Here is a 20,554-nt window from a genome sequence, read left to right on the forward strand (position 1 = left end):
CTCTCACATTGATGTTTCTCTCTCTCTCTCTCTCTCTCTCTCTCTCTCTCTCTCTCTCTCTCGTCCTCCCTCCCTTCCACTCTATCTAAAAATTAATGGAAAAAATATCCTTGGGTGAGGATTAACCAAAAAAAGGGAAAATTTCTTATAACAGAATTCTAGCTAATAAATGCAGAAGGAATAACAGGATTAGAAAAATCATCATTTAGTAGCCCCTAATGAAATAATGACTCTAGGTAAGGGTTATGCATGGATGCTAAAACAATTAATTTAAGACTAATACATTTTCTGAACAATTTTAGGATCACTAAAAGTGGGTCAACCAGAAATTATATACCTTCTAATACAATAGGAAGCTAAAAAAAAGATTGAACTGAATCTAATGAAGCCTCTAGATCTAACTTCAATTTAAAGGAAATAGCAAGTGTAGAAGAAAAGTTAAATATCATCACGAGGAAACAATTAGCCAAGTCCAGAATGTAGAAGATTCTACAGGACCATTAATTTTGTTTCTTCAATAAATAAATGTCATGGGAAGAGGGAGGGCAGGAAAAGCATGATGGGGAAGAGGATTTCCTAGATTAGAAGAGACTTCAGAGACATAGTAACTACATGTAAAATATGGATTTTGTTTGGATCCTGATTCATATTAACCATAATAAGAAATTTTTGAGCCAATTGAAGAAATATGAATATAGATAGTATCAGATGATATTGAAAAACTTTTGTTAATCTCGTTAGGTGTGAAAGTGGCCTAGTGCTTATGCAAAAAAGAAAATCATCCTTATCTACTGAAGTATTTATGAATGAAATTTTCTGATGTTAAACTACTCCAGCAGTCAGTCAGTAATGGGATAAAACAAATAGGCAAAATAATTGATAATTATAGAACATGTATGATGGATACCTGGGGATATATTATGCTATTTACTTTTATGCACATTAAGATTTTTCTGTTGTGAAAAATTAAAAATTCATTTCACATTAAAAGAAGTGTGTAGCCCTTTCTGATCGCTCAGTAATTAAAAGTCAGTGTTCCTTTCCTTTGTCTTGATACAGATAAGTATGCACATTCCAGATACACTTTTTCTTTGATGGTTTTTAATTAAATAGACCAACTTTAAAAAGGGCAGCACTGTACAGTAGATTAAAAAATGAGCTCTTAGGGAATTAGTTTGAGTAATAAAATTTGCCCTCTGAAACTGTGGTTTTGATGAGGTTTAGATTTCATAAAGCAGCACAAAATATTGTTCAGTGTTTTTTTTTTCTTTTTGCAGTTTTCCAATTAATTTTCTTTACCACTACCAAGAATAATATAACATAGGCCTTTAGAGGATCCTGCTTTTAAAGCATAACTGCTTATTTCTCCTCTTTTTTATGCTTAATCTGACCATTTGCCATGTCTACTGTTTGAGTGGTAGAGGAGGAGGGATTGGGAATAGGGAAAAGATGGAAGAGTGGACTGATAGGAGATGTGCTTTCCATTTGCATTTGTTTCTCTGCCCCTTCATTCATTCCAAATGTTTGATTAACTCTACTAACTGCAAAGGACTATAGTAAGCCTAGCAGGGAAGATGAACAAGTCAGGCAGGGTCCTTGCCCTTGGAGCCCTTGCCCCCTACAGGAAGAGAGGCCTGGGCTGCTGGTTATCTCATTTATAATGTGGTAAGGACTGTGAATGTACAGAGTGCTACTAGGAGAGGATCTTGTCTGGGGAAGGGAGAGGGGGGGCATCCTTGAGTCTGATGGGAGAATAGGGATTGACTATTTAGGTGGAGATGTCAGAGGAACAGTGTTAGCAGCAAAGTGCATGCTTGAAGGGGAAGGATTGAGCCTGTGTGCCCAGAGCAGTTAGCATTTTGGTCCTTATGTTAAGATCAATGGAAAGACATTCAAAATTTAAAATAACTTACTTTGAAGTATTTCATGCATATAAGAAACATGCCCTGGCCAGTTTGGCTCAGCGGTTAGAGCGTCGGCCTGCGGTCCGGAGAGGCCCGGGTTCGGTTCCCGCTGAGGGCACGTACTTTGGTTGCAGTTTGTCCCCGGCCCTGGTTGGTCGTGCGGGTGGCAGCCACTCGATGTGTCCCTTCACATCAATGTTTCTCTCTCTCTCTCCCTTCCTCTCTCTCCCTCCCACTCTATCTGTACAAAAAATGGAAAAATATCCTTGGGTGAGGATAAAAAAAAAAAAAGAAATACATATAATGTAAAAAATGTATAACGAACACTTGTATATTCATCATCTAAGAAATAAAACCTTACCAATACCATGGAGCCCCTGCTTACTAATTCTGTCCTTCTCTCTCCTTTATTCTGATCCTATTCTTTTTCCTTCCTCCCTTCTTCCTAGGAGCAACCATTCTCCTGAATTTTCTGTTTATATAGTTTTCATTTTTCCTTTTAGTTTGACTACATTTGTATGCATCCCTATGTCGTGCATAGTTTTGCATGATATTGATCTTTCGGTTGTAAGCAACAGCATGGATGAATTTCAGTGCTGAGTGAGGATTGTAAATTGCACGAGTCATACAGTATGAAATGACTGAAAGGTTCTGCAGGGGTGGAGGTGACATTAATTTGTGTCTTAGAAAGGTTATTTTTTTATGCAGTGTGGATAATGGATTGGAGGTGAGCAAGAATGGATGGAGAGAGCAGCTAGAAGGATACTAGGATGCCATAATCTAGCTGGTAGTGTATGGTTGATGGTTGTAGCCTCTTAAGAGAAATTATATATAAACTTGTAACTATGGCCCGATCTTGTCCCACCTAATTATTTGACCTTATTGTTCCTCAAACATGACACACTTGTTTCCTGCTTCAGGATCTTTCCCTGTTTTACCAAAGCCTTTCTTCTCAAATCTGCAGTTTTCTCTTTTACTTTACATAGTTCTTTGCTCAGAGAGGTCTTCCCTGACCACTACTGAGAAATGACCTCCTGCCTTTATTGTTTCCTAGTCTCCTTACTTAGCTTTACTTTGCTTTGTAATTTAAAAAAATCAAAACATGAAATATGTTTATTTGTTTACAGCCTGTTTTCCCTGCTAAAATATAAGATCCACAAAGGCTGGGACTTCATCTGTCTTGTCTTATATAGTATGCTCCACCCCTCAGTTCATGCCTTGTATATAGTAGGTGCTTGATAAATATTTATTGACTAGGTTAGTGAATTGATTTAAGGGTTGGGATAATGGAATCCTGTCATCCCTTTTTGGCTGTCTCCCAAATATCCTTATGGCTATAAACTTTTCCCAGAGCTTGAGGTTAATGCAAAATCCCCATTTTTACTAGACATTTCCACTTGACTATCTTGCTGTCACCTCAAACTCAGTGTGTCTAAAATTACACTTTATCTTCCTTCCTCCAGTGTTCCAGTTTGTTAATGCCACCATCACGGACAGTCCTCAGGCACAAAATCTTAGTATTATCTTGCAGGGTTCACTAGTCCTAATCTCTTGGTGCTTTCTGTGCCCATATATGTCTTTGAGGAGTTTCTGGTCAGTATTTGCACCTCTGCTTGCTGCTGTTAACATGGTAGCCACCCCTCAAGGCCCTGTTTGAATCCTCACTTCTGGGCATCAAGCTGCAGTTTCCATCCCAGAACCCCTTTTGTATTTATGTCTATAGTTGTTATTTTTAAAACATGATATCCTGACTTGTACTGTTAATTACTTCCACATGTCCTAATATTTTAAACACAATAAAGCAAATAAACTGTTTATTGAGTCACCTCTATTTCTTTACTATTCCATTTTTAACCTCACATGTGTGTCCTATCCTTCGTTTTGTTCTAGAATCTTGTCCTAGTGCTTGCCATGTTACTGTGTGTCAGATGAGACGGCTGGCAGGACACTGCCATCAGCAGAGTTTTCTTACCTCCTGTCTTTGCTTCTCATTAGGGTTTCAAGTCCAGCATCGTGATGGAAATGGATAGAGGCAGTGGAGTGTGAGCTCATCATGTTAGCTTTTAGTTTATTCAGTTATCTTTTTTATTTTTTAAAATATTTTTATCCTCACCTGAGGACATTTTTGCCCGAGGACATTTTTGCATTTATCTTCAGATAGAGTGGGAGGGAGAGAGGGAGGAAGAGAGAGAGAGAGAAACATCTATGTAAGAGAGACACATCGGGTGGTTGCCACCCCCAACAACCCCAGGGACAAACTGCAACCGAGGTACATGCCTTTAGCAGGAACCGAACCCGGCCTTTCTGATTTAGGGCCAAGGCTCTAAACGCTGAGCCAAACTGGCCAGGGCTATTCAGTTATCTTTTAAAATGAAAACAATAGCCCTGGCCGGTTTGGCTCAGTGGTTAGAGGGTCAGCCTGCGGTCTGGAGAGGTCCCTTGTTCGGTTCCCGCTAAGGGCATGTACCTCAGTTGCAGTTTGTCCCCGGCCCTGGTTGGGTCGTGTGGGTGGCAGCCACTCGATGTATCTCTTTCATGTCGATGTTTCTCTCTCTCTCTCTCTCTCTCTCTCTCCCTCCCTCCCACTCTATCTGAACAAACTATTGAAAAAAATGTCCTCGGGTGAGGATTAAAAATAAATAAATAAAATAAAATGAAAACAATAGCTCTTTATAACTACTTAGCAGAGTTACAGGTAGTGAAGATAAATTTGGTTGGCTTAATTATTTTAATTCACATTTATTGAGTTATATTGCAGTGAGCATAGCTATATAAGATATATATCTTAAGATTTTGCTTAGAAGGGTTTTCCAAAATCTAGCAGGTATGGCAGTTATTTAACATGAACTTTAGTAAAATATGGTAAATGTTGAATCAGAAGTAGGTACAAGATGCTGTTGGAATGCACAGAAGGAAGGATCTAAATCACTGAGGGGTTCATCGGGGAGGCTTATTTCATAAAGGACATAATGGAGCCAAGATGACATTTGAGCAAGAGTTCACCAGGTGGACAGGAACTTTTAAGTTCTTGAATATGTATAATTCATGAAAACAAAATGAAATAAGTCTGTACCCAAATATAGCTCCAATGAAGGGTGATACCAACAAGGGCAGTTTGATAGTATCCTCGAGTAGCGTGCTGTAGAGAGAGCCTAGCAGTAATTAATGGTGGACTTTGCAGTTAGGCCACCTAGGTTCAGATTTCTGCTCTAGCCTTGGGAATTGAACCTCTTTGGGCCTTGGCATAGTATCTACTTCATAGAAGTGAAGATTAAATTAAATAAAATGTACGAAGTGTTTATGGAAACATTTTGTGTGCAGTAGGTGATGAAGAAAGATTTACTTTTGTGGTTATTTTTGACCGTTCACATCAGTCCAAAGCAGGGGTTGGCAAACTACTATGCCTGGGCCAAGGCCAAACCCAATCTACTGTCTGATTTAAAATAAAGTTTTATTGGAACACAGCCATTAAGTATCACCTATGGCTACTTTTGTGATCTACAAGGCTGAGTTTAGTTGTTGTAGCAGAAATCAAATGGTCCAGAAAGCCTAAAATATTTATTTGGCCCTTGACAGGAGAAATTTGCCAAACCCTGGACTAGAGGATAAAACCAAACACGTCAGCTCTCAATATCTTCAGTGATTGCTTCCATACCCATTTTTTTCTACCCATAACTAATAGATGGCTATAGCAGTCTTTGGTTTCTGCTGCCCCTTCTGTATACTTTATGAGTTGCTCTGTATTATTTACTGGATTGTGGTTCTTTAGTGTTCCTACTGCTCTTTTCTCTTTTGCACGGATATAGGCAGCAGCAGGGCCAGGACTAGGGCAAGCTGGGTGAGGCACTCAACCATGAGTACATAGTTTAAGGGAGCCCCCCCAAAATAGTAATCAAAATAATCTCTTAATGCAGTAGTTAAAAAAAACAAAAAACAAAATTAATGCAAAAATCTATGATTAACAAATAATCACTTTTAAATAAAGACAGGATCAGTATTACTGATTTTTTTATTTCACTTAGTCTCCAACATGGCTCAGCTTGGCACTAGGCACTGTGAACAGCTAACCCATATGTAAACCACTACAAACCCCAGACACTTATACATTTTACATAAATATAGTAGAGTTTTTAGATTCAAAATAACCTGTTGATCACATGTAATGATATATACTCAGATCCATGTCAGAACTACTTTCATAAAGTATAATTATGCACATATTTTGTTGAACTTACCTTATAGTAGTGATTCGTATATAATCTGTTGTATAAAATGACAGAGTGAAAAATATTTCCATAAATTTCCAAATAGTTCATTTGAAATGGTTCACTGAGAGCAATGAAGCATAGATTAGAACAGCAGCATTGGATCACTAAGGCTGTTTACCAAGAGATCTGAAAGGATCACCTGGTTCCTATAAGTTTTTTCTAAGAAAGGCCAGATAGTGACAGTAATTGAATCTTAATGCTTTCTGATAAACATAGACCCGGCAAGCTTTTTTAGATGGCTTTCTAATCTGCTTTGACATTTCTTCAGGGTGCTGCAAACAGTGATTTGTTGGTAGGTTTAAAAATATGTATAATTTGTTTTATGTGAAGAAGATTTGGACATATTCTGTAGAATTCTATTAAAGTAGAATCTGTAAGGAGTAAGTCTGGAGGAATGGACAAGGTAAGGTAACTTTCCATTTCTCAACATCATGTTAAGATTTGTAGGACTTGATGTTTCAACAAAGTAAATTCATTGTTGTAACTGGCTATCACTGTTATAAAGAGATAAAATACAATATTGAACTGATGCTCTTTTTGCTCTCTAAATGACACTTTTAAAAATGGTTTTAGGTATATAGTGTTGATTGGAGCCAGACCAGAGGGGAACAACTTGTGGTGTCTGGTTCTTGGGATCAAACCATCAAACTGGTAGGTTGACATTCCTGTATTTAAAAGCAAATATTCCCTTCCCCAAAGCATCCACTAATTTCTTTTCTTTTCTAGAACATTCTTCTGTAGATTTTTAATTAGGTAGCTAATTTTATTTTAAAAAATATATTAAAGCATTTATTAGAATTTAAAATTTTCTAATCTTTTGGCTGTAAACTAATATTTAGCTCAGCATTGATTATTTTGACCCTTTAAATGCCATCTTGCTATATGTAAAAATAGACTTTAAAAAGTCCTTGAGACATTTATGTATATTGTGTGTGTGTGTGTGTGTATATATGTATATATACAAATACATATATATTTTATATATTGTATATGTAAAAGTGTACATTTGAATTTACCTCTGTTGAGTAATTGATCTGTTCCTTTATTTGTAGTGGGATCCAACTGTTGGAAAGTCTTTGTGCACCTTTAGAGGCCATGAAAGTGTCATTTACAGCACAATCTGGTCTCCCCACATCCCTGGTTGCTTTGCTTCAACCTCAGGTAAATAATTTCATATTAACCAAGTCTTCCTTGTAGTGAATGGCGGTTTTGCTTTCCCCAGTAGGTGGCGCAGTGTACCTTAGATTCAGAGAAGGAAAAACCCACCAAAACTCCAGATTCTTTGTTTTGTAGACTGTTTCATTCTTTACCAACCTCTAGACATTCTTTACCAACCTGGATTACTTTTTAATGTTTCTAACCATTTGATTTACACACTCCTTTTTGGTGAGGTAAGAGTGAGGGACAAAGAGCAAGTGAGAGCTTGGGCATCAGTCTCTCCTTGATGTTTACCCTCCTTTTAGGGATATTCTCTGTAATTCATTGCTACTAAGCCATAGCAAGGATGATTTTTGGTATGATCTTTTTACTGACTGTTTGCTTTTGATTTATGTTAGCAATTCTAAGGTAAAGTCTCTATATTTTATAGAGAAAAGTCATCAAATTTAATAATTACGCTTTGTATTATTTGCATAAAGATTTACAAATTTGTTTTGTGGGCCAGCTCATAAATCATAAACCTGGACAGTCTAACTTATATATAAGTGGTAGAGACACATTGCCCAGCCTCTCTGCAGTGCCATTTAAAGCAGCATAGTCCACCTGCCGAATGGCTGTTTAATACTGTCTGGGTCTTCACTTGGTTCCAGCTGCTCTGGAGCTCCTCCCCCACCCTCCCTGGCCATTCGCCTATCCTTCTCATACCCCTTCAACTCTGCCTTCACAGCTCTCATAGTTTCATCCTTCACCTTTTCTTCCCACCCATCCAGCCTGTCTCTCTTCTGCTGTTCTGATTTTACATGAACAAGTTCAGTGGCAGGGTCCTCCCAGAGAGTGTCAGAGGAAGAAGCTGAGACAGAAAGAGTAACACTCCCTTCTGCTCACGGTCAGAAGAGAAACTTGTTCTCCAGAGTGAGGACACAGTACATTGAAAGGCGTTTGGAGTTGGAGTTCATGTGGTTAAGAATACGGAATATCAGTTCTTAATGATGTTGTAAATATTTGCTACATCATTACTTTTAATAGTATGAATTAGATAGAACGCACTGTTAATGAACAAATATCGTTTGTCTTAGGCAGATTACAACTGGTTCTAAATCTTTCAAAATTGAGTGCCAGTCTAGCTGTTTTTACTAGACCCTGAGCTGCTTTGCTTAAATGATTTTATCTTTGGTTTGTTTATCAGAGCAAAGGTTGCTAAGTTGGAGTAACAGTTAATAAGAATGTGTTGCTCTGGCCAGTTTGGGCTTGACTCAGCGGTAGAGTGCTGGCCTGTGGATGGAAGGGTCTTGGGTTCTATTCCCAGTCCAGCTCATGTATGTCAGTTGCAGGTTCAATCCTTGGCCCTGGTCAAGATTGTGTGGGAGGCAACCAATTGATGTGTCTCTCACATTGATGTTTCTCACTCTCTCTCTCTCTCTCTCTCTTTTCCTCCCCTCCCTGCCTTTCACTCTATCTAGAAATTAATAGAAAAATAACCTTGGGTGAGGATTAGCCAAAAAAAAAAAAATGTGTAACATGTACTAATTAATCATAAATGTATATGATGATTAACAAAGGAAGATCATCACTTTTACGACTTTCAAAAAATAAATTTATAAAGGAAAAAACAAAAGTGGTATTCCAGATAATTTCTATTCCAACTATGTACATAGTAGGAAAATTCAAACGACACAGAAACATGCCAAATAAAAAGGAAAAGCACCCCCCCAACCTTATTTAACCATTGTTAACATTTTCTTATATTTTTTCATAAAAATTCTTTTGCTCATTCCAGAATACATGATACAGAAAATTAAAAATATTAATGGGGAATATCCTTGAGGAAAAAGATACTTTCAAAGGCTAAATTTGCTTAGTGATTTATGCTTATAGCTATAAAACCTTTCTTGTTGTTGAAATTGTAGAGGAAAATAACTTTGTAATTGTGAGTCAGGAAATTTCCTGTCCTAAATTCCCAGATTCTTCATCCCCATTGAAAACATTGTTTTTTATAAAACAGTTTTTGATTCTGGAGATTTCATAGTAACCTTAATCCAGTATTATAGCTGAATTGAGTAAATCATATCACCATTCAGAAAGAGTTTTTAGACTATAGTTTTGAATAAACTTGATGGAAAAGAATATCGGTCAATTATATATTGTGAAATATATATATATTTATTTTATATATTTAAATTTATTAAATTAAAAATTTTAAAGTAGAAAAAGAGGTATAACACGTTTAAAATTTTTTTTTGATCTACCACAAATAAACATTTAGTTAAAAAAGTTTTCTGAATATATTTTCTTCCTAAAAGCTCTGACGCTTTAATATATATTGTGTTGTTTTCCTTTTAGATAATTTGTGTAATGAATTGAATGTCATTAAAACTGTAAAAAATGTAGGAATAAAGCTAAGGTGAACAATTTAATTGGCATAGGCAAGGACGGAGTTGCTCTTCTAGGCTGTCTCCTTGAGCTTCTGTTCACCCTGCCTCATTAGATGTGCAACAGGAACGAAAACTGATGTCTGCTCATAGTATTCCAGTATGAAGAATTAGATGATTTTGGGAGTATGTATGTATATATAATCTGTATGACACTAACTATCTTCAAATGTGTTTATTTCAGAGTAGCAGATAAACAGATGCACCTCCTCAATCTTTTAAATGTTTGGCAATTTGATGCATGAACAATATCTAATTGTTGTTTTGATTTGCATATTTATTAGAAGGGAGAATGAAGACCTTTTATATGTCAGTTGGTCACCATATTTCTTTTATGAGTTGCATGTTCATGTCTTTGGCACATTTTTCTACTGAGAGATGTTTGTTGTTTTTCTGTATGGCTGTATGAGCTCCGTACATCCTCCGTATCCACATTTTTAAATTTATCTTTTAACTTATTTAGTTTATTTATTACTGTACAAAATTTAAATTTTAGTAGTCAGAACTATCAATCTTTTGCTTTGTAGTCTTCTGGCTTTCATTTAGGATGAATAAGGAATTGGCTCAGTGAAAAGTGGGAGGCCTTGGCTGGTAAAGAGAGAGAGAACATTCCAGGCATAGATTATAGGATATTGAATTTGAAAAACTGAAAGAAAGACAGGTAGATTATTGTTTAAGAGGAAATGGTAGTAAAAGTGAGGTTGGCATAGCAGCCAGGAGCCCAGATAATGCCTTGTGGGCGGAGTTCAAGATTTTGGATTTTGTCCTGTGGACAGTGGGAAAGCATTGAAGAGGTTTAAGCAGGGGAGTGGTATGGTTAGGCTTGCATTTAAAAACAAAAACAAAACTCACTCTGGCTGTCACTTAGAGAATACCTATAGTTTGGAGGTGAGTGAGAGTGGACGAAGGGAGAACAGGAGAGAGAGAAAAGCATGGACAGGATGGTGGCAGAAAGGATGGGACGAAGAAGGTTATTTAAGTGATATTTAAAAGTGACTTTGTAAGATGTGGAGGAAGTGAGAGAGGGAGGAGTAAACAATAACTCTTAGATTTCAGGTGTACAACATGTATTCAACATTTGGATACATATTATGAAATGATCACCACACTAAGTCTAGTTAACATCTATCACCACACAGTTACAAATTTTTTTTCTTATGTATGAGAAATTTTAAGGTCTACTCTCAGCAATTTTCAAATAAACAATACAGTATGATTAACTATAGTTACCATGTTGTACATTACATTCTCATGACTTATTTATTTTATAAAGTTTGTACTTTTGATCTCCTTCACCTATAAAAGCCTACTCCTCCCCCTACCTTTGACAACCAGCAATCTGTTCTTTGTATCTATGTTTTTTTAATTACAAAAATAAATGAGATCATATGGTATTTATCTTTTGTTTATTAGTTTTAATTCTAAAAATTAAAAATGACCCAATGTTCCCCAATTCTGTATATATTATTGGGCTGAAGACACTCAGAAGTAAAAACCTTCAGGTAAATTGTGTACAAACAATTATGTCCATTTAGATTAAGCATTTTTTTGAATCTAAAATAACAGTAACTTCTGTGTATAAAGGTATAGTGTTAATTTTAAAAATGTTTGCTGATTAAAATTAACAACATTGTTTTCTAGAATAAAGGGTGGTATAATCTGTCAATTTATAAAACCATTACTATTATTTTTTTAAATTATAAATTGTCATAGTTTTTTCTTAAAAAACTATTCATTTCATAATCTGAAATGAATCTTTTACAAAATATCAAAGCTTTGTGGATGGGACAAATAATATATTTTTTCTTGTCACATTTTTTTTTTCAAGCCTAAATTTCTTCTTTTATCTTTTATCTTTCTGTTGCTCAGCTAGCTATAAAGCCAGGTGTGTATTAAGTAAATGATTGCAACACTGATACATTTAATTTGAATGAACTCTTTAGCCTGTATATATAACTTGAGTTTGAGTTAATAATCTTTTATGTTTTTAATGTAGTGGAAATGCTAATGAGTTTCATGTTTATAGTGAATCACATCTGTAAGATTACCATAGTTCAGTGTAATGGTTATAATTTTTATAATTTTCTATTAGTGAAAAGCCCTAACAGAGAGTATTAGTGCAATTATATTAAAATTCTCATGAAAATATGAATCAGATTGACATTAGCGTTATTTTCTTTGAGTAGGTATGCCCTTTGGCCTTATATCCTACAGTTTCAAAGGAGGCATTTCAAACCCTGTATGGACTTAGTAGTATAGAATAGATCCACCTTCAGTGAACTGAAATATGCTTCTCTTCTAGTGAAACAGTGAAGACATGTCCACTGGGAGCTCTGATTGTCATCATTCATGATAAGCTAGAATTAATAAAGAGTGTAATTTTACAAATTTGAAAAGTATTAGGAAGTAAAACTCCCTGGACTACTGATAGATTTTAAGAAATTCTTTTACCTTATTATTGTATATAGTTTTATTAATTTATATTATTATTTAAGTTCTAAAATGGTCTTCATTTGATTTTAATCATTGTTCTTTTTATGCCCATGACTAAATGTAAAATCTGACAGTGACAAATCATGAACTAATACAGCTGCATTTATTTACATGTCAGGCAGAATTGTGTATGTTAGCCCTTTATTTGGACTGAGTCACACACACTGCTTCTTTCATTGGCCTTTTGTGTGGCATGGTATACATAATATTGACTCTGGATGTTATATATAGAGTGTTCAGTGTGAGACTGAATAGCAGAAAAAGATGAGCTTTGTGTAGAGAGTTAGCAGTATAATCATAAAACTTAACATTTCAAACAATCTGCATATTGTAAATAGGTAGTGTATAAAAACAGTCTTTTTATCAACAGGGTGATCATTTGCTTTAATAGGAAAAAAGACCATCTGTTTAATGACATTACTTTCGTGTGTTATATTAGAAACAAATATAAATAGTGGTCATATCAACCAGGACTTGTTCAGTTGAAGAAAAAAATTCTGACCCAAACCCAAACTCTAAGGAAGTAGATAATTTATTTGCTCACATAGTTCAAAAGTCCAGAATGGCTTTAGAGAGATGGCTAGATAGAGGGTTCGAAGGATATTACCGTCCTCACTTTTGTTCTGTCCTCTGTTGAGTTGGTTTCTGTATCAGGTACACATGATAGCAAGATGGCGGTAGCTTTAACCTCATATCTTTTCTGGTTTCTGCACGGTAGGAAAAGGTGAGAGGTTCTCAGACATCCAGGAAAGTTTCATTTTCTCTTATTGGCTCTGAAGGATCTCTGTGGATGTTTCTAAAGTAATCACCATGCCTGGAGAGGGGGGTGTTGGTTGGCTTCAGCCCAGTGTAGCCTAGCATAGCTCTTGCAGTTGGGAATGGGAAATGGGAGAGAGTGGTGCCCAAACTACATACACCGAGAATGGACAGGGTGAATCCTGATGAGGTGGAAGTGGATGGGTACATTCTAGGGGGCCAAGAGTCACTAAAATGGCTGCTCATTCAAGCCTTAAAATAAATCTGAGGGGATTTGTTGAAAATCAAGCAACAAGAATTTAGTAACCTTCAAAGTTGTATGGTATTTGCCAATCTAGAACTATATTTATCATTAGCTAAGTTAAGACAGGCCAAAAAGGGGGAATTATTAGAAATTTATATCTATATTTACATTCTTTAGCAGAGTTCCTTCTCTAAGGACATTGTATTTTGTCTAGTATGGTAGTCATAGTACTACAGAATTCATATTTCAAAATTATATGAGCTAGAAGGGAAGTATATTTTAGTTCCTTACAGAAAATGAATTAATGTGAAGTAAACTTTCTTGTGAACCATGACAACTAAGTTACTACTATTACAGACCCCATATAATTGCTTAAGTGATAGCCATGTGTGAAGTGTTGGGTCTAATAGTTAGGATAACCTCCTATTCTTAAGAAAAAGTCATATGACATCTGATGGGCATCTGGTATTTCAATTAAATTAAATTATTTGGGTCCAATATGCATCCTTTTGCAACTCAGTCCATTTCACTATTTCAGACTCAACATTTGCACTCATTCTTTTTACCTAACTTCCTCTTACCTGCTACAATTTTAAATTTAGACATAGTAGCAGCCAGCACTTCCTGTTCCTCACTGTGCATTTAAATTCATTGGTTCTGCTGCCAGTGGCAGGTCTGCAACGGATAAGAGACTGGTAATTCAGGTGGATCTGTGCTACATCATCACAGGGCTCTGATGAACAAACATCTGGCTAATAGTGAAAGGCCAGTAGTCTGGAAAATACGATTACAAAACCAGCTCAAATAGTTGAGTGAGTCATTGTGCCATTTGGCCAGAGGGTCGCTCTCTTACCTGGAAAACAGAGTGATGAGGATGAAGTGCCGAATGTGTGCAGCAGGAGTGACTGTGAAGGAAGTGGAATTCTTAGCTCCTGCAGAGCAGTCCTCACCTTTTTGTGCCCTTTAAATGAACTGCAAGAGGGGACAAGTCATGGTGTTTAAAAAAAAAATGTTGCTTCAATTTTTAACTTTTGGAGGTAACACCATAGTGTTTTCCATAGTGGCTGCACCAGTCTGCATTCCCACCAGCAGTGTAGTAGAGTCCCCTTTTCTCTACACCCTCGCCAACACTTGTTTGATGATTTGTTGATGGCGACCATTCTGACAGGTGTGAGGTGATACCTCATTGTTGTTTTAATTTGCATCTCTCTGATAATTAGTGATGTTGTGCATTTTTTCATGTCTGTTGGCCATTTGTATGTCCTATTTGGAGAGGTATCTATTTAGGTCCTTTGCCCATTTTTTAATTGGGTTCTTTGTCTTCCTTTTGTTGAGTTGTATGAGTACTCTGTGTATTTTGGAAATTAATCCCTTATCTGATGCATCATTGGCAATTATGGTCTCCCATATGGTGGGTTCCCTTTCCATTTTGATGATTGTTTCTTTTGCTGTGCAGAAGCTTTTTAGTTTGATGTAGTCCCATGTGTTCATTTTTTTCCTTTGTTTCTCTTGCCTTAGGCAATGTATCATTGAAAATTCTGCTGCATATGATGTCTGAAATTTTGTTGCCTACAGTTTCTTCTAGAATTTTTATGGATTTACGAGTTACATTTAAGTCTTTTATTCATTTTGAGTTTATTCTTGTATATGGTGTAAATTGGTGGTCTAGCTTCAATTTTTTGCAAATAGCTCTCCAATTTTCCCAACACCATTTATTGAAGAGACTGTCTTGACTCCACTGTATGCTCTTGCCACCTTTGTCAAATATTAATTGAGCATATTGTCTTGGGTCAATTTCTGGGTTCTCTGTTCTGTTCCATTGATCTGTCGGTCTGTTCTTTTGCCAGTACCAGGCTGTTTTGATTACAGTGGCTTTGTAATATAACTTGAAATCTGGTAATGTGATCCCTCCTACTTTGTTCTTTTTTTTCAAGATTGCTGTGGCTATTCGGGGTCTTTTTTGGCTCCATATAAACTTTTGGAGTGTTTGTTCTAGTTCTGTGATATGTCATTGGTATTTTGATGGGGATTGCATTGAATCTATAGATTGCTTTGGGTAGTATAGACATTTTAATGATGTTAATTCTTCTAATCCATGAACAAAGTATGTGCTTCCACTTTTTTATACCTTCCTCTATTTCTTTTTTCAATGGCCTGTAGTTTTTTGTGAAGAGGTCCTTTACTTCTTTGTTGAAATTTATTCCTAGGCATATTAATTTTTTTTGCTGTTATGGTAAATGGGATTGTTTTTTGACCCAGTGATCCCACTTCTGGGAATATACCCTAAGAAGCCTGAAACACCAATCAGAAAGAATATATGTACCCCTATGTTCATAGCAGTACTACTTACAATAGCTAAGATCTGGAAATAATCCAAGTGTCCATCAGTAGATGAGTGGATAAAAAAGATGTGGTACATGTACACAGTGGAATACTTTGCAGCTGTAAGAAAGAAAGATCTCTTATCATTTGAGATGACATGGAGGGACCTGGAGAGTATTATGCTAAGTGAAACAAGCCAAGCAGAGAAAGACAAATATCACATGATCTCACTTATTTGTGGAATATAATGAACTAAATAAACTGATGAACAAAATTGACTCAGAGACATAGAGGTAGGGTTCAGACTTACAAACCCCAGAAGAGAGGGTGTTATGGGGGAGGGGAGAGATGAACCACAGAACTTACATGCATGTATGCATAACCAATGGACATAGCAAAGTTGGGGATGGGGTGGGGGGGATGGGGAGGAGTGTGTCAATGGGGGGAAAGAGAGAAACATCTGTAACAAAAACAAATTGATAAAGATAATTTTTTAAAAATTATGGGTCTATAATAGATGTATATACACAGTCATAATATCTGTCCAATTGAACTGGGTATTTAAGAGAAATGTGTGTTATTATTCCAAGGGGATACTTCAAAACATTAGAAACACAGATGCTTGTGCAGCAATCAAGCTAACCCCTGTGGGAGGAGGATAAAGGATAAAAGCTTTCTATTTTTACTGTTACGGTACTTGAAATAAGTGAATTGTTTCATATGCATGCATCTATATGTGTGTGTGAGCATGTATTTAATGGAAAGGAATTAAAATAAATTCAAACGAATTAAAAAGGAATGTTTCTTGAGTATGATAGTGAGGACCCAAACCATCATCCCAGAAAACTTTAGAATAACCCACCACCCAGCCTTTGCTGTTGTTTTGTTTGATCTTTTATTGGAGTATAATACACATACAGAACAGTACATAATCTTAAGTGTTTGAGGCGATAAAGTTTTACAATGATCACATCTGTGTACCAGCAACCAGATCAAGAAACAGAATGTTTCCAGAGGCCTTCCTCACATCCTTTCAGTCATTACCGCCCCCAAAGCCCTAGGGTGACCATTGTGCTGCCTTCTAATAGCATAGATTAATGTTGCCTGTTTTTATACTTTTGTGTCTGGTTTTTTTTTTGTTTTTTTTTTCCTCAACGTTATTTTGGGGATTCATCCATATTGTTGCTGGAATAACAGTTACTTCTTAATCCTAGTCAACATTCATTGTGATGTTTTGGCGCTTTAAATCATTTATATACCCATGTAATAGGGTGATCACAAGTTCACTGAACTTTAAATAATGCTTTAGTTATAGCTATAGCAGACTTTATAGTTTCAGCCCTAATATTAAATATAGATTTTTGAAAACTGGTGTACACCATTTAGGCACTTTGTGTGTTTTAGGGGAAGCCTTGTGCTGAATCAAGTGTTTTTGTCTAAGGCTAGGCTTTTTAGAGATTGAAGCTGCAAATGAACTTCATTACTTCCTCCAACATGATAGGGGATCTCCTTTGCCTGTAGGTGGTAGAACTTGAACTAGTTGAGGTCTTTGTAGAATTTATTGAAAAGCAGCTATAGAGCCCTGGCCGGTTTGGCTCAGCAGGCCTGCGATTCAGAGAGACCCGAGTTCAGTTCCCACATGTACCTTGGTTGCAGTTTGTCCCTGGTCCTGGTTGGGTTGTGCGGGTGGCGGCCACTCGGTGTGTCCCTTTCACGTCGATGTTTCTCTCTCTCTTTCCCTCCCACTCTATCTGAACAAAAAAAATGGAAAAATGTCCTCTGATGAGGATTAAAAAAAAAAAATGCAACTACAGAAAGGGAAGGGATGCTTGAATGTTCTGAGGACACATTTTCTGTGTGTAATCTGGACTTTTCTCTGCTTATTGACTTGACTCTGCAGGCTGGGTTTAAAATGAGACACATAGCCACCAGCAACTCCTCTATTTTATAAGCTGTAAATTTTATTAGAGAGGGACTGGCATTATTTTAACGTTAGAGTTCAGAAAAATTCCAGGTACCTACCTTCGACCTGTCAACTGTAGTCAGGGCAGGGAGTAGTAAGATACTATGACTGGTTTTACTTGGATCTATCAGGTCAGCTTTTCTTATCAGTTGCAGACTTGCCACTGGCAGCTTGTCAACTGTGTGAACCATAGGTCTTTCTGGAATCACATGGCAAGAAGCAGATGCTGTTTCTAGAAGAGTGTTGCTGGACAGACCAAACATAGACATCCACACCACCCTACTGTATACAGCAGATCCTCAGATAAAGGTTTATTCAGTATCAGTTCGTTATAGCGTTGACGAGATGCTGTAGGATCTCAAGTCTTGTTTATATCAATTAGCTTATGGTAAAATTGATTTCATTTTAAGTTGTTTTGCTTAAAAAATCTCAGAACTTATCTATGATTTTAAGTGAGGACTTACTATACTCTGAAGACTAGAGAAAATAATGAAGGATCCTTTTATCAAAGCTATTTGGAATTCTGAACCAAATTATATTAACTGGTGGCTATATCACAGGCAGTGATTATAATTAGGGCCTCTGAAATATTTGAAACTCTAATCTGTACCAATTCTGAACAGTTTTTGTTTGGCTCTTTCAGACTTATCATTCCTTCTTATCCATATTGTCCTTAGCTGGCTCCAAAAATGTTACTCTCTTCTATCAGAGTGATTTTTAACCTTCTGTAAAATAGTAGGGTGGTGTTTTTAAGTAAAATTTAAAAAATCTCACACACAAAGCCATAGTACGTATTTTTGGAGCCATAAAAATGTAGTAAAAGTATTACACAAACACAGACAAAGGGATGTGTACGAAATCCATGATTTGGTAGCCTCTGGGCAAGGAGATGGGGCATGCAATTGGAAATACAACAGAGGTTTCAACATTCTCTGCAATGTTTTAAATTTTATTTCTAAAGTAGCTGTGGGGCAAATATGACAGATGTCATATATGCATTTGTGTGTGTTGTGTGTATGTGTTTAAATGCCCCCTCCCAATTTATAGAAACAATTAATATGTAAATAAAAAGAATACTTCCTCAAGAATCGGCCAACATTGATTATATGGCACTTCTGTAGCAACGTTAGGAGGCACGTTAGTCTAGTTGAAGACACACAGGCTGGGGAACCAGACTGCCTGGATTCTGGTTCCAAGTCCTGATTCCACTGCCTGCTATCTTGAGTGATTTGTTTCATCTCCATGTACTTCAGTTTCCTCCTTTGTAAATTACTACAAAAATTATGTTTTATATTATCAAAATTTCCATCTCACTTGTGATGTTTTAAATAAGTTAACACATACACAGGGTGGGGCAAAAGTAGGTTTATGGTTGTTTGTATGGAAAATAATACAGTAATTGCCCTGGCCAGTTTGGCTCAGCGGTTAGAGCATCAGCTTGCGGTCCGGAGAGACCCAGGTTCGGTTCCCGCTAAGGGCATGTACCTCTGTTGCAGTTTGTCCCCGGCCCTGGTGGGGTCGTGTGGGTGGCAACCACTCGATGTGTCCCTTTCATGTCGATGTTTCTCTCTCTCTCTCCCACTCTATCTGAACAAAATATCAAAAAAAAAAAGAAAATAATACAGTAATTAACAAATAATAATATAGAATTAACTGTTTTGCCGACTCACAACTGTAAACCTACTTTTGCCAGACCCTGTAAAATTTTCAGAGCAGCATCTGGCACATAGTAAGTACTCAATAAATATTAGCTTGCACTGAGCCAGTGTGGCTCGAGCATCCTCCCATGGACTGAGAAGTCCCTGTTCAATCCTAGTCTGGGCTCGATCCCCAGTGGGGGGCATGTAGGAGGCAGCTGATTGATGTTTCTCTCTAACATCGATGTTTCTCTCTCTCTAAAAAATCAATAAAAGCATATTAAAAAAATATTAGCTTGCTCTTCATGTTATTATTAATAGGAACAGGAATGACTTCTAGTCATGAGTATGAGTATAAATACAATCATTTATATTTTTATAAACCTTATATTATTTCAACTTTGTAAGTAAGATCTTTTATAATAGGTAAGTAAAAGTAGAATCAGGGAAATTCAGTAACCTGATTAAACACCAACAGCTATCAAATAATTGAATTGGATTAGAACCAAGCTTTGGAACTCCAAAGTCCCCATTCTTAACCTCTACATTTCATTATCACCAACAATTTAATTCTTATCTTTCTTAACATCTAAGGAAATCAGAAAAAATTGTTTAAAATAGCTAAATGATCTTATTTAGAATTTGAAATATAAGAAGATACATGTAGGTAAGTAAATAATAAATTTAAAATTTAGCACTTTTATATACCATGCGTTAAAATATTTACTCTTTTCTAGTGACCATGCTAGGTGCTTTGCAGGAACTTTTTTTTTAAATTTTTTTTTTATCCTCACCCGAGGATATTTTTCCATTTTTTTGTACAGATAAAGTGGGAGGGAGAGAGAGGAAGGAGAGAGAGAGAGAAACATCCACGTGAAGGGACACATCGAGTGGCTGCTACCCGCACGACCAACCAGGGCCGGGGACAAACTGCAACCGAAGTACGTGCCCTTAGCGGGAACCGAACCCGGGTCTCTCCGGACCGCAGGCCGACGCTCTAACCGCTGAGCCAAACCGGCCAGGGCGCAGAAACTTTTATTATACTACATTCTTGTGTAACCCTGCATGTAGGCATTCTGTTCCTTTTTTAGCAACAAGGAATCATTCTCTGAGATATTATATAATTTGTTCAGGGTCATACAACTACTAATGGAATTCAAGACCATGACTGCCATCATACATAGATCACATTCTTATCATCAAGATGAGCTAATTTTCCCCATAATCAGTAATTGTTTGTAATTTACTTTTTTTTTTAATCCTCACCTGAGGATATTTTTCCATTTATCTCCAGAAAGAGTGGGAGAGAGGGAGGAAGAGAGGGGGAGAGAGAGGGAGAGAGAGAGAAACAGTGATGTGAGAGAGACCCATCAATTGGTT

At 36.6% G+C, this 20,554-nt stretch overlaps 1 protein-coding gene across 1 annotated transcript in view; it reads left to right on the top strand.

Moving 5' to 3' along the window:
- Positions 1–20,554, top strand: part of PEX7 (peroxisomal biogenesis factor 7) — an 80,752-nt gene that overhangs the window by 12,418 nt on the left and 47,780 nt on the right. Inside the window, exons 4-5 of the mRNA XM_036248553.1 lie at positions 6,746–6,823; positions 7,225–7,333. Of these exons, the coding sequence (XP_036104446.1) occupies positions 6,746–6,823; positions 7,225–7,333 (187 nt within the window). The remainder of the gene's footprint in view (positions 1–6,745; positions 6,824–7,224; positions 7,334–20,554) is intronic.

This window comes from Molossus molossus, unplaced genomic scaffold (genome assembly GCF_014108415.1).
Source record: "Molossus molossus isolate mMolMol1 unplaced genomic scaffold, mMolMol1.p scaffold_m16_p_8, whole genome shotgun sequence".
Taxonomy (NCBI): Eukaryota; Metazoa; Chordata; class Mammalia; order Chiroptera; family Molossidae; genus Molossus; species Molossus molossus.